Consider the following 13,711-nt stretch of genomic DNA (forward strand, 5'->3'; position numbering starts at 1 on the left):
TTGGGTATCAGGATTGGATCGAAAGTGAAAAAATGTGGATCGGTGCATCCCTACACGTTTATAGGATATGGCCTTGAACATTTCTATCCAAAAGCTGCTCAAAGACTTACATGTCCAAAACATGTGGCCTAAAGTAGTTGGATCATGGCTGCATTTTGGACATCTTGGGCTAGTATCAGGATAAAAACTGGCCAGTTTAGAATTGTAGTAGTATAAGCGGTGTACCACTTTAAATTGAATCAGACCATGTCTTATGCACAGAGATGTAGTGTGTATACATCCCAAACTATTTTGCCATGTTTCATCTGAGACTGTAATGCCTAAATCTTCCTCCCATGCCATTTTGGTGCCACTGAATGATGGTGGATCAATTTCTTGTAATGCCTTGGTTATCCTCTTCTTTCCATTGGGGTCACGCTCCGGAATAACATTCGGTACATTTTTACGTGGTAAGTGTGGGAAATGGAAGTGTTTTTTGACCAAGCTGCGGAAAAATTACTTTTAGGGATATTATTTTTTTTATTAGTTTATTTAAGAGGGACAGAGCAGAGAGCATTGTTACAACGATAGCAACCGATGCCATGTCCATGAGTCATCTAACCAAAGGCTAATTTGCAGACAAGAATTATGTTTTTGTAGTGACTTGAAAGAGGCAAATGTGCCATCTACAAAAAGATCCTTGATAAAAACCAATCCATTTCTGTGCCATGTTTTGAAAGCGTTGTTAATTTGGGATGGTGGAAACAGGTGATTTTGTACAAGAGGGAGAAGAGTGATTGTATTAGTTCAGTGAAAGTGCTTTCTAAATTGAAGCCATATTTTATTAGAATTCCAAATAACTGGTCCCAGATTTTTCAGGCTTGCATTGATAGGCAGGGTGGTACTTAGTATGGACATTGGTGAGATTGGCAAGTTGGAATCAAGTTCCATTGCAGCTCACGTTGGTCCTGTCCCATTTTCATGCATTGATATTCAGTCATTAAATTTAGAAATGTTGGTTGCCCGGTAGTAATATAAGAAATTAGGTAGGGCCAGTTCCTTCAAACTCTTGGTCATCTCTAATGAAGCTCTCTTAATTTGTGGACAGGAAGCGTCCCAGATGAAGTGGGTGATGTGACTGTATAATTGTCTGAACCATGCCTTAGTTAGCAAGATTGGAACCATCTGAAATAATTACAAGAATCGTGGCAGCACTGTCATCTTCACTGTGTTCACCCTTCCTGCAAGCGAGATGGGGAGGGCTGACCATTTTAGGAAGTCCTGTTTAGTCCTTTCTATCAGTGCTTTAAAGTTAAAATCGGAGAGGTCCTTATACACATGTGTAACGTTTATGCCCAAGTATGTGAAATATTTTTTTTCTAATTTGAATAGACAGCTAGGATAATCAGTTGACTTTGCCAATTCATTTATGGGAAAAAGCAAGCTTTTAGAAAGATTAAGACAATAACCAGATAGTTGTCAAGATTTTTGTAGAGTGTTTATGAGTTTTGAGATTGATTTCACTGTATTTTCTCTCGATAGTAAAAGATCGTCCGCATATAGTGAGACCGTTTGATTTCTACTGTTAACAGCAATTCGTTCTCAAGGATGTGGCCAGTGGTTCAATGGCTAGATCAAATAAGAATGGTGAGAGGCAGCATCCCTGTCGTGTTCCTCTATGCGGCCTAAAATAGTCGGATGTAGTGGATTTTGTGCATACTGAAGCTGTTGGGGATGTGTATAGTATCCTGACAAGTGAGGTGAAAGAGGGACCAAAGCTACATTTGTCAAGCACCATGAACAAGTACTCCCATTCGACTCAGTCAAATGCTTTCTCTGCATTGAGCACGACCTCCACCTGCAGAGTTGAGGAGTCAGAATAGAGCACATTGAACATACGTGTCATATTGTAAAATGACTGTCTTCCTGGTATAAACCCTGTTTGATCTGGATTATGTATATATATATATATATATATATATATATATATATATATATATATATATATATATAGTTGCCTGTGTCATAGTGGGAGGCAATATTCTGTTTGAAGTAATTTCGTGAAACAATAAACATAAGAATGTCGCCAACCTAGATGCAAATGTTTTCTAAAATTCTATGGGAAATCCATCAGGACCAGGGCTCTTATTGCCTGTACTATTTATTCAGTAAACATACAGGTAGGTGTAATTTCCTGCTGGGCATCTCTGCCTGTCGCACCTTCTCCCGTGCTTATGGGTCAGCTGCGGGGTCATGGAACCACCACTCACCGACGTTTCGCCCCTTTAATCCTGGTTAGGTCTCCTGGTGGCGGGGCAGTGACAGGGACGTCTTCCTGTCACTCCCTGCAGCTAATGGATGTTACCCCTGCAGCTGATGTTGGGGCGAGTTGGTCTTTCCCCAGCACCTGTCTTTCCTCCTCAGCCAGAGCCAAAAGCTGCCTTTTTCCACCTCCTTGGCCAATTCTTTCTCTGCTTTCCGCCATTCACACCTGCATCCCGCAAAAGGCAAATGGTTGGGGCTTTGTGGGGGGTCAACCATTCGCCTTTTGCAGGATGCAGGTGTGACATCCCACCCCAACAGGGTAAATGGCAGTGTAGAGATTGTGAGCTTGATGAGGTATGCTAGCCTTGTGTTAGTCGACCAAACGACAATGTCAGGACGGAGGGATGTGGTGGTGATCTCCGTGGGAAAATGAAGTTTTCTGCCACATGTCAATCCACATGTCCCACTCCAGATCAGAGAAAAAGGGTCTTGGTGTTTCTCTTGGCCTGAAATAGCTTCGTTCCCCACCTTCTGTGACAAAGTTGTGGTTTGCTGCCAGTGATGACTTGTTGTTATCCTGTCGGCACCTCTCCAGCATATGGGCTAGCTTCCTCAGAACTTGGTTGTGACGCCACCTGTAGCGCCCCTGAGAGAGCGCGATCTTGCAGTCTGACATGATGTGCTGGAGGCTTGCATTCTGGGCATTGCAAAGGTGGCAGCATTCCTCATTACCAAACCACTGGTGCAGGTTGTGAGGGCAGGGGAATGTGTCGTAGGTAGCGCGAATGAGGAAGCTAAGTGTTGCCTGTGGAATCTTCCACAGGTCTAACCAAGTGAGGTTTTGGTTGGTAAGTCCCTCCCAAGTTGTCCAGCTTCCTTGATGGCCCTGTGACACAGCCTTGATCTTGTGGCGCTCTTTCTCCATTTTCATCACCTCCGCCACAGCAATCTCTTTCCTCTCCTTGGAGTTGGTTTTGGACCAGAAGCACAAGGCTTCTTCCCATCCTAGTCCTGCTCTTCCTAGCTGGACTTTGCCAGTGATCTCCTGATGCTGGAGTCTGTCAATGGCACGTTGGACTTATACTTGAGCGCTCCACTTTCGGTCTGTAGAGGCTTTGATGTTGGCATCCCTTACTGACTGAGCCATGGATTCTCTCAACTCAAGGACCAGTCTGGACTTCTTCTGCATATATCCCTGCCTTATGGACTGCGGGGGCAGTTGGAGCTTGTTCTTCCCAAAGAGGCCTGTTTCTGAGAAACATCATGGCAGCCCCAACCGCATTCGGATGAAAGAGTTGGCTTTTTTTTTCCATCTTGCTTGCGGTGGATGAGGGGATCTCACTCATTTTCAGTAGCCACAACACCCTCCTGTTAAGAGTGAACTGGTAGCACCAGACTTTGTACTTCCCGAGTAGTTGGTTTTGGTCGATGTTTTACAGGCCGTCAGTTTGCTGCTTTGTGACAGTCCTCCCCATCTGCTTGTCAGACTGGTCGGCGGTGTACTGCCTCCCCAGGCTTTTGCTGGGTTGTTCAGACAGGAGGGGAATTTCCTCTCCCCTGACGACGAAGGTGGTGGAATTATCCCCGAGTGACAAGTCTTGGTGGGCTTGATCTTCATTCTCGCCCAATCCATCAGCCCCTTTTTAACATTCGTGATGTAAATGGTGCTGTCTAAAGGAGGCTGGTGATATCGTCCATATAGCTCCTCAGTGGGAGTAGTCTCTGCTCAGATGGTAGCTTGATCCCTCCGACCATTTGTCTTGCTCCAATGAGAGTGATCTTAAAGGCTGCCACGAACAAGATTAGGGAAATGGAGCAACCCATAGCAATTCCCACTTGTAGTTGCTGCCACCCGGTGGTAAAGTCTTAGAGGGCAAGGCACATCTGCAAGTGACTGAAGTAGGCTGTGATCATGTTCTGTATGCAGGGAAGCATGTAGAAAAACTCCATGGCATAGTTAATCAGCCTGTGTGAAACTGATCGGTAGGCGTTGGCTAGGTCAAGCCAGATGGCACGTAGATCTGTCTTCTACCGCTTGGCCTTTTGGATCTGGTCCTAGATCATTGTAGCGTGCTCTACGCACCCTGGGAAACCTGGGACTCTGGCAGTTAGTGGCGATGTCGCCATTTTCAAGCAGATAGATGGTCATCTTTCGGGCCATTATGGAGAAGAGGATCTTTCCTTCGATGTTCAGCAGGGCGATGTTTCTGAATTGGCTGATGTCTCTGGAGTTCACTTCCTTCGAGATGAACATGGCCACTCTGATGGAATCAGCTGCTGCTTCCAGGCAGTTCTCATTAGGTACCATAGCAGCTCTCGGACTGGGGGCAGTTCTTGTACAACTTGAAGGGGACTCCGTTGCGACCGGGTGTGGAAGAAGATCTTGCATTCATCATGACTTGTCTGATTTCGCTGAGTTTTGGAGGCATTGTGTTGAACTCTGTCTTTGGTGATTCGGGCCGAGGCACATACCCTGGTGTTCCTAAGGCCTTCTGGCATGGCTTCCATTTGATCCTTGGTGACTTTGAGCCTCCCACTTTTCTACTCCTCCAGCAGTTGTCTGGCATACCTGAAAGGATCCTTGAAGAAGGCAGCTTGCTCTTTTTGCTTCTGCTTGCTGCGTTTCCGGATGCACTCAGCTCTGCGAAGCCTGGCCAACCTTTGCCGAACCTCCTCCCACAGGGCTTTGAGAGCTTCTTTCTCTGGCTGTGTTGCCTTCCTCTAGTTCTTGCGAAGTTGTCGGCACCTTTGTACCAGCTGGATGATCTCTTTTACTCTTCTTCCCTTCTCTCATGAGGCAGCTCTCTGTTTGGGGAGGTAATTTTGCCAAACTTGTCCTTGCAGGTCTGGTACACTTTATCTCCAAATGGTTAAGCTTGGCTTCTATTCCTCCACTCCTGGTTGTTGTGAGTGATCCTGAACCGAGCCAGGTAGAGTATGCCATAGCGGACATATTGTAGTCCACGGAGCTGCGGTCTCACCGCGTTGTAACCCGCCCGAGTCCTGGCCACTCGCGTAGTGTAATCCGAGTAGACAGAGATGTTCATCCCATCTATTTTGACCTGTTTGTTTCTCTCTGGCCAGGCGAAGTGTGTTTGCAGTCCGTGGAATAGTGTAGAACGCCTTCTGTAAAAGCGCTGAAACCACAGTGACAAAGCTGCATAGCCTCTTTGGTACTCCCACAATCTTGATATTATTCCTCCTTGATCCTGCTTCGAGGTCCACGCATTTGTTTTGAAGAAAGTCTGACTGGCTGTAGAGGAGCTTCACCTGGCGCTGAAAGTGTCACAACGTCGTCCGAGCCAGAGGACAGGCTCTTCTCTATTTTCCTCGTGGTCTCCTATAGCAAGGTTAGCGCTTTAGTAATAGAGCTCTGGCATGACTGTAATTCAGTCCTTACCGCTTGGACATCTGAGCCCTGCCGCCTCTTTCTCCAGCACCTCTCTTATCTCTTGTCTGACGGCATGTCCAATGTCCTGGTATAGCAACGCCAGCAACTCCTGCCTGAAGTTGTCAGTAGCGAGCACCATGTCATCTCCACCACGCGGGGACGAGCCGGGAGTGCTTGGGCCTCGGTGTAGAGGATATGGTACTGTGGGTCTTTGGTGCTTTGCCAGCCATGAATACTTGTACAAGTATCAATAAAAAAATGTTTAACTCAAATTTAATGAAACAAAAAAAAAACAACTAAAGTTTACTCCAGTTGGTGCTGTTTTATCGCTTTTTAGTAGGATTGTTACAGAGATCTTTGCGATGCACGTCTACTCCATAGCCTGCTCACTAGCGCCCCAAACCAGACTCTTTAAACTAAGGCCCCATTTACACAACAATGAATACGAGTGTTTCTGCAAAACCTTCTTCACTTCTGGGGGTTTGTTTACACGACACTGGTGTGCGGATCCACTGTATCCCTGAAAGTTTTATCCCAAGGTGCAAAGATTCTTTCACTGCCGCGATTCCCTCCTGCAGAGACTGCTAGAGGCAGCGGAGCGCTCCTATTCTATTCCGTATTCTAGTTTTATCTTCCATAACGGTAGTTTAATAGTTGAGAGTCTTCCCTGATAGCATCCGATTCGTCATCAGTCCATATGGATTTCGGGTTCTGTCGATTTTGTTCATATTAACAGTGTATTGTTCTCTGCACACGTCTGCGTGGTTTCCCGTGGCCTGGCATATTGACTACATCGTTGTCAGTGTGTCCGGTGCTGCAGTGGAAACGCACTCCTTTTTTTCAAAACTAATCTGTGTTGTCACGTGAAATGTTGTCGCGTAAATGGGGCCTAAACAGACTCTTTAAACTCGAACTCTTTGAAATAAACTCAAATAATTTTAATGAGGCTCTGTATAGAAATTAATTTCATGCTTTTTGGTGCAATTTTTAAAACTTACTTTCTCATAACATCCGGAGAGAAACCTAAAACCTTTGGGAGTGATCATTTCTGTAAAGGAGAGGTGTTCAAATTGGCCCGAAAGCAAGGCTTTAGTTTCCTTGGTGTCTCTGACACATCCAGCCATTATAAAAACATTACTCTTTTTGTCCTAAACAGTGTGAGGGAGTAAAAAACAAACATTTGAATCAAAATGCTAGTTTGGAAACATAACCTGTAAAGCGCTACTGTTCCTCTGCATGTGCCCCCCAAAGCAGGAATGCTAGAGCTGTTTATTGAGACTGCTGTCATACCCATTGAAAACGCTCCCTTATAGTCCATCTCAGCCATGGAGACATCAGTGTTGGCTGGATCCATCATGAAGACTTTCTCATTGTTGCACAGGTGGAACTCGGTGTTGAGGGAGTAAACCACAGGGACGGGACGGTTCGTCTGCTGGAAGGCGATCGGCACAAGAAACCTGTCGGAGAACGTCAAGTTCAACAACGTCGTCAGAACCAGAAAACACTTTAATTACCCATGAGGGGCAATTAAGGTGGGCAATGAGCAGCACATTAAAAAAAGAGTAAGAAAAAGAAAAAACACACAGAAAAACAAAAAGGTGTATTGATGAAGCAGCAGATTATGAACAGTACCAGTAGTTACTGTGGAGGTTGTAAAGGCAGTAGAGTCCATATAAAACAGAGACAGCTGAATGAACAGCATAATGTGCAGAATGCTGATATTGCAGTGTAAAGTAAATGAACGATTGCATCTAACAATGGCATTGTAAAATTGTACATGAGGATAATCCAGTTATCTCATTGTAAGAGTTACTTCAAACATATTTAAAGTTGGTGATCACTGCAGCAGCACCGTGGGTGACCAAAAGTCCTCTAAAGCCAGAACAACATGTGGTGTACAACAGGGTTCTTTTTTAGACCCAAATTCATTTTATATTCAGTTTTTGTTTTGTTCATCACTTTTATTTATTGCTCTTGAAGCAGGTCTGAGCCTAGCCTCCAGACTCAGACCCTCTGACAAGAACCTAGTCCAGTTTGAAATCCAAAGGTTACCTGACCTTCTCCATCAGGAACCTTGGACTTTGTGTCAGCCTGTCTCGGGAGATCAGGCTGGCAGTATCCATGCCTTCCTTCAAAAAGATCCTTAAAACTCACTTTTACACATTTTCTTTTTAGTGATACCAGTTTTTAATTCTCCCTTTAAACACCTGAATAATCAGACTATAAATGTAATTTTATGTCCTAATGATTTCCTAAGGAAGGACTTAAAAATACGGTTTCTGGAAGGTGTGCTGTGAATGAACTTGGTGAAGATTTGGTTGTACTTCTCTGGAGCATGAGCGGTGCAGGACAGAGGCTTGTCCGTAAGGTCGATCCATGGCTGGGTGGGCTGGACGGTACAAGGGATCAAAAACACGGTGTACTCTCCTGAATAGTCTTTCCTGTGGAGACACACAAGCACTCACTGATTATTTCCTGAGTCTGCCGAGTATCAAAAACGCAATATGAAGACGAATGAATGAGAAATGTTAAAGTGTTGAAGATGTGACCTGCTGTAGGAGCTGGTGGCCCTCCACAGCTGGAACGGAGAATCGAAGGTCTGAGCACTCCACAGCAGCTGCATGTCAAACTCAATGCCTCCCAGGTGGTCTGGCGCCATCAGGCGGGACTTGTGACCCGGCAGAGTGTGGTGTTCAGGGACAAACTGGCCTGAAACAGACACGTCGGGTTAAAACATACTCCTGTGGCTCCAGGGCTGCTGAACCTTCAAACCTCCTGCAAGTCCTGCTGATAAGCTGCACACACAAAACTAGAGGAGAGACGAGGACTGGTGCTGCTGTGAGATCAGATTCAGAGGCTTTAATGGCTGGTTCACAGCTGTTTGGTCCACTTGAGTGAAAAAACTTAAAGTATAAATAGATAAATAAATAATTAATATGAATGAATGAATGAACAGTGCTGTCACCTCTGAACTTGGCGTGTGTTTTGAACTCGATGACCAGCCGTCCGTCCTCTCTGATGTAGATCCTGATGATCTGCAGTCTGGCTGAGAGGACGCTGTCAGTTTGTATACCTGCACACAGGAAGACACCTTACAGTTTGAGTCCTTCTTCACACTAACAAGCTCCGAAGCAGCGTGACATGACAAAAAACATGGTATTAGCTACACTTATCAAGTGTGCTGAATTCAAAACCATCAAATGCAACATCAAACAAATAAACTGATGAGTCTATGTACCTTCCGGCCATTCTTTTTTCCTTTTGATGTCGGAAAACCGTAAACCGTAAACCATCCGATTTGATATTTGGAGACAAAAAACAGGAGACGGATCGTCTCCCGTTTTTTGTTTGGAAATTGAAAATCAAAAAATGAAAATCAGGTCGTTGCTGAATGAACTGAATGAACTGAATGAACTTTAGCTAGCGTTATTAGTTTGCTAACATAAAATAGGCGCGTCCGTGGGGCTCGTACTGCATATTACACTCTGCCTAAAACTTTCTTTTTACCATCAGTAACGGGAATAAAACACTATTAAATCCGCAATTGTTATTTTTTGAATTTCATTTGTCCTCAGATTGATGACAATAAACAAAACTGAACTGAAAGTCTCAGGGTTATCTATAGTTTGATTAAAAAAAGTACATAATAATTACTACGTAATTTCTTACTAAAATGGTAGCCTATATGTTTTTCATGACTACCTTGATGCAGCGGTGTTGTGCTGTGCTGTTTTGATGACTGTGAATCAATAAGAGTTTAGTGTTGTACAGTTCATTTTAAATGTAATTTATTTTCCATTCTAACCAATTGTATAGGTTAGTATTGTGACTTTGTACATCACAGATGATGGCAACACAGCCATTTTCCCTGAGCCATCAGGGAATTTCGCCACAATGAACCTCACCAACCGAGGGCATTATGAGGTGCACGGTGATCAGGGGCCAAGCATGACCCTTGTGACCCCTGTGAGTAGGAGTGCGCTTCTCAGAAGCCGAGGCAACCGTGGAGGGCATCGCCACTAAAGTGAGGGGGCTGACTGACAGTCAGGGTAATGGAATCTTGGACTCAGACGGCACAAGAAGTAAGTTGCTAATTCTGAGGCAGGTTATCTCAATCACTTTGGTACATTTCTCACATCAGAATTGAAAAACTCAACAGTGTTTATTCAATCCCTCACTTGTTTATTTACATTATAACCGAAGGTTCTCACTCTGTTGAGCTTTTAAATGCAAACGTGAAGTACATTCTCTGTGACTGCTTAGGCATGCATTACTGGAAGCAGACCTCCAGGAAAATATTCGCTTTGCCCGAAAGGGAATTTCAGGAGTTCCAGAGTGGGCGGCTGGCCAAAACAAGGTATTGCAACATTTGATATCAATCAAAATGTGATTTAGGTTATGAATTATATTGTGTGCTTATAAATGCACTAACAGAGAAATCTTGAATTATTTCCTGTGTTTTCCTTTATTGTCTTCAGTTGTTTCTTTTTGTTCTCACATATAAGTCGAATGGCTGAAAACGGCCATCTGCAGGACGTTGTCCAAAAAATAAATGAGCTGAGCTAAACTGATGAGCTGAGCTGAGCTGAGCTGAACTGAGCTGAGCTGATGCGCTGAGCTGAGCTGAGCTGAGCTTGACCTTGACCTCCAGGATTCAGGGTCTGTGGTGGTCCTGACCTGTCCTCCAGAGCACCGTGTCATAGAAGAAGGAGAACTCCATCTCAGTGTGATGCTCCAGAGAAGCCCATCCTCTGGGTGCCGTCACATAGATGTAGGACACATAGAGAGGAACGTGCACCGTCAGAAAGGACTGAGCTGAGTCCCGGACCTGAAAACCAAAACACAATTAATGTTGCAGGTTCCACCACACCCAAATTCTTCATCATTCCAACGCCAGTCTATCTTTAATTTATGTTCCACTCAGCAGTTTTCATGAAGTCAATTGTCCAAAAACCAGACAGATGGAACCGCAACTCAATAACAACTCTTACAGCTTGACAGTTCAATTTCAACAACAAAATAGCAGCTGGGAAGTAGCATCTATTATCTCCAGAGGTCATGAAGAGTTCATCTGAGCTTCTGTGGCGGGTCTGAAAGCTTTTTCACCGTTCTAGCAGTGAGTAGCCTTGTTTCACCGGTTCAGCGGTTTTATTGGTTATATCATTGATCACAAGCCGATTAGACTGTACTGAGCTGTTTTAGCTAAACGAGCATCATTGAGTTTGTCCATGTTCATTTTTGTCGTTTTAATTATGGTTAGCTCACCAAGTGGAGGGTTTGGAAGATTCAGTAAATCCTGATCACCTGGCCTGAAGGTATCAGTAAGGTGACATATTTAAAAAAATATTGAACTACTCTTTCATTTCAATGTCACACCTCAAATGACAAAATGAAGATCCTTTCCAGGGATCAATTGCTGTCCAACAAAAAATTTTGCGGGGCACAAATGCAAGCTAGTGTGTTCAGGTTTGGACCACCAGCTGTCTTTACATGGTTGAACTCATCAGAGGTCAGATTGTCCTGTTTACATGAACGCTGAATAACATGATCAGACTGATGTGCGGTTTTACGCTTTATTCATAATGCTTTGCACTGTGACGATGGCCACGTGTAACATGACTCCACATCTAGCGATGCCCCCTCTGGTGGGTTCTGGATGTTTCAAACAAAAAATTCTTTGTGCGTATGTTGTTTATCAAGAATGTTATCATTTGATGACTTTATCATCTACAGACGTTTGGGCAGGAAACCCAAAATTTTGTCAACTAAACTAATTTAGTTTGTTGTGTTTCTTAAGAAACTGAAATACCAAAGAACTGGTTCAGTAGCTCGTTTGGAAGAGACAGTCATAAATCAGATTGTATTTTCAATCAAAAAAAGATAATTTCACTCAGAGGGGTCCATCTGATGAGACAGAAGTGTTTTATATCGAGCGATTGTCATGAGATCGGCATTTAATCAAGCTGCTTATTGCCCATGGAACCTCTAGGTCACATAGAAAGTTCATGCTTTGTATTTACTGATGTTTTTCTAAACCTGGAAGTCTGCAGTGACAGAGCCGCCGCAGACGTCAATGAGCTCCGTCATGCCGTAGTAGGCATCGAAGGTCCAGATGCAGCTCTTCAGGTTGAGGTGTTTGTAGAGCTGGATGCTTTTGGCCTGGCGGACGTTGGGATTGAACTGGTAGGGACGGTCGTACCCCGGCCCCAGAGAGATGCTGTCAAAGGACACATCGTCGAGGAAACCTGACTCTGTGGAACAATGACGCAACAGTTACAGAATATAATAATAATGCATACGTTTTATATAGTGCTTTTTAGGACACTCAAAGATGCTTTACATTGCATTATTCATTCACTCCATACTCTGTGGTAAGCTACATATATAGCCACAGGTGCCTTGAGGTAGAACGAAGGAAGTGCTGACAATCTGTGCCATCAGCGCCTCACCCAAGGACACTTTGGCATGTAGGCAGGCAGAGATGGCAATCGAACCTGCAACCTTCTGATAGGGAGACAACTGCTCTACCAAGCCATGCCACCCCACAATACAATACAGTCATCTGCTGAATGATTGTATTATGCCATCAAGGTTGGACCTTTATATACATACAATGTTCCATATATTTAAAACGAGTGCAACAATGTAGAAATCAAAGATTGAACCAATCATATGGTGAAAGTAGCACTAAGACAACATTTAACTTTTCTACTGAAATTAAATATGTTCAAGCACAGAAAATATGGGCTGGTGGTGACTGTATTCCTCGTTTCTACATAGTTTCTGCTCTGACTGATATTTATAATATTTGCGACTGCACTTATGATCTAGTCTGTTGGGACTTCACTGGATCACAGAAAAGTCTTCTCCCTATTGTTCATTGGTTACAATTTAAAAACTGAAGATGTTTAAAGTCTTACAGGCAAGTGGCTACAAGTGCTCACTTCAGAGAGTCAGACCTTCACATAAACTCATTTATAATTTGGCTTTCAACCAGACCACACTGTCAAGAGAGAGGTCGGCCATCTTGCTCCTAGCAAATGGCCTTCTGTGGTTGTCGCCATTTTTAAATGCAGTTCTTCTGATCTTCCATTTTGATTTGTAGTTTCCATCTCATCCCTCTAACTATCTCACACACTCAGACAATTAATTTCAATTGAATTCAATTTCATTTATATAGCAAATATATACCAAATACAACACAGCCATTTCTAGGTGCTTTTTTTACAGAGTGAAACCCAACAGATCCGACACATGTTCACATACACACACGCACATATACATGCCAAGCTGTATATACCTAGTTTGAACCCGAGTGTTTTGTTTTGTTTTCATTGTGAATAAATTAAATTTTTGGAATACTTGTCTTATTAATGTTTACAAAGGTGAATGAAATGTGTCAAGAACTCAGGCTGAACTATTAACTTCCATTAATTTAACTATTAATTCAAATTTCAAATCCAATTTTTTTGTGTAGACTGACTTAAACAAATTGCCGATCACGTCCTCAGGTGGCGCCCCGAAATTATCTGATGAATATATGATTCCATTTAAAAAACAAAACAAAACTAATTATCTTGGACAAACATTAATCATTATCGAAAGCCAAACTGCCCATAATGTTGATTCCCAAATAGACACACACTTTATTGTCTTTAATTTTAACTGAACCTCTCTGAAAATATGTCTTTATATCAAATCATGTTACTGACTTACAGACAATCACTCAAGTTATGTATTATAACAATACATGTATAATATTATAATATAATATAATACAATATAATATAATATAATATAATATAATATAATGTAACATAACATAACATAACATAACATAATATAATTATAATATAATATAATATATTATAATATGCATTATTTGAGTATTTTTTATAGCATAACATATAATATATAATGGTACAATGCAATAAATTATAGTGCTGTATTGCAAATTGACCTTTTTAACCTGTCACACAATGTATGACCTTTTGTGGGTTTGGTGTTTTAATTGTACTGTGTGAGAACATGATGCATGTGTTTTTATGATCACACATTCAGGATTTCTGGTCTGAA

At 42.8% G+C, this 13,711-nt stretch overlaps 1 protein-coding gene across 1 annotated transcript in view; it reads right to left on the reverse strand.

The window, feature by feature from the left end:
- The window catches only part of fras1 (Fraser extracellular matrix complex subunit 1), a 442,407-nt gene that overhangs the window by 5,620 nt on the left and 423,076 nt on the right, over positions 1–13,711 (reverse strand). The window contains exons 65-70 of the mRNA XM_080467793.1: positions 11,672–11,886; positions 10,313–10,463; positions 8,601–8,708; positions 8,185–8,344; positions 7,960–8,076; positions 6,926–7,092 (exon numbers count right to left, since the gene is read on the reverse strand). Of these exons, the coding sequence (XP_080323919.1) occupies positions 6,926–7,092; positions 7,960–8,076; positions 8,185–8,344; positions 8,601–8,708; positions 10,313–10,463; positions 11,672–11,886 (918 nt within the window). The remainder of the gene's footprint in view (positions 1–6,925; positions 7,093–7,959; positions 8,077–8,184; positions 8,345–8,600; positions 8,709–10,312; positions 10,464–11,671; positions 11,887–13,711) is intronic.

This window comes from Lipophrys pholis, assembly GCF_963383615.2.
Source record: "Lipophrys pholis genome assembly, chromosome: 7".
Classification (NCBI taxonomy): domain Eukaryota; kingdom Metazoa; phylum Chordata; class Actinopteri; order Blenniiformes; family Blenniidae; genus Lipophrys; species Lipophrys pholis.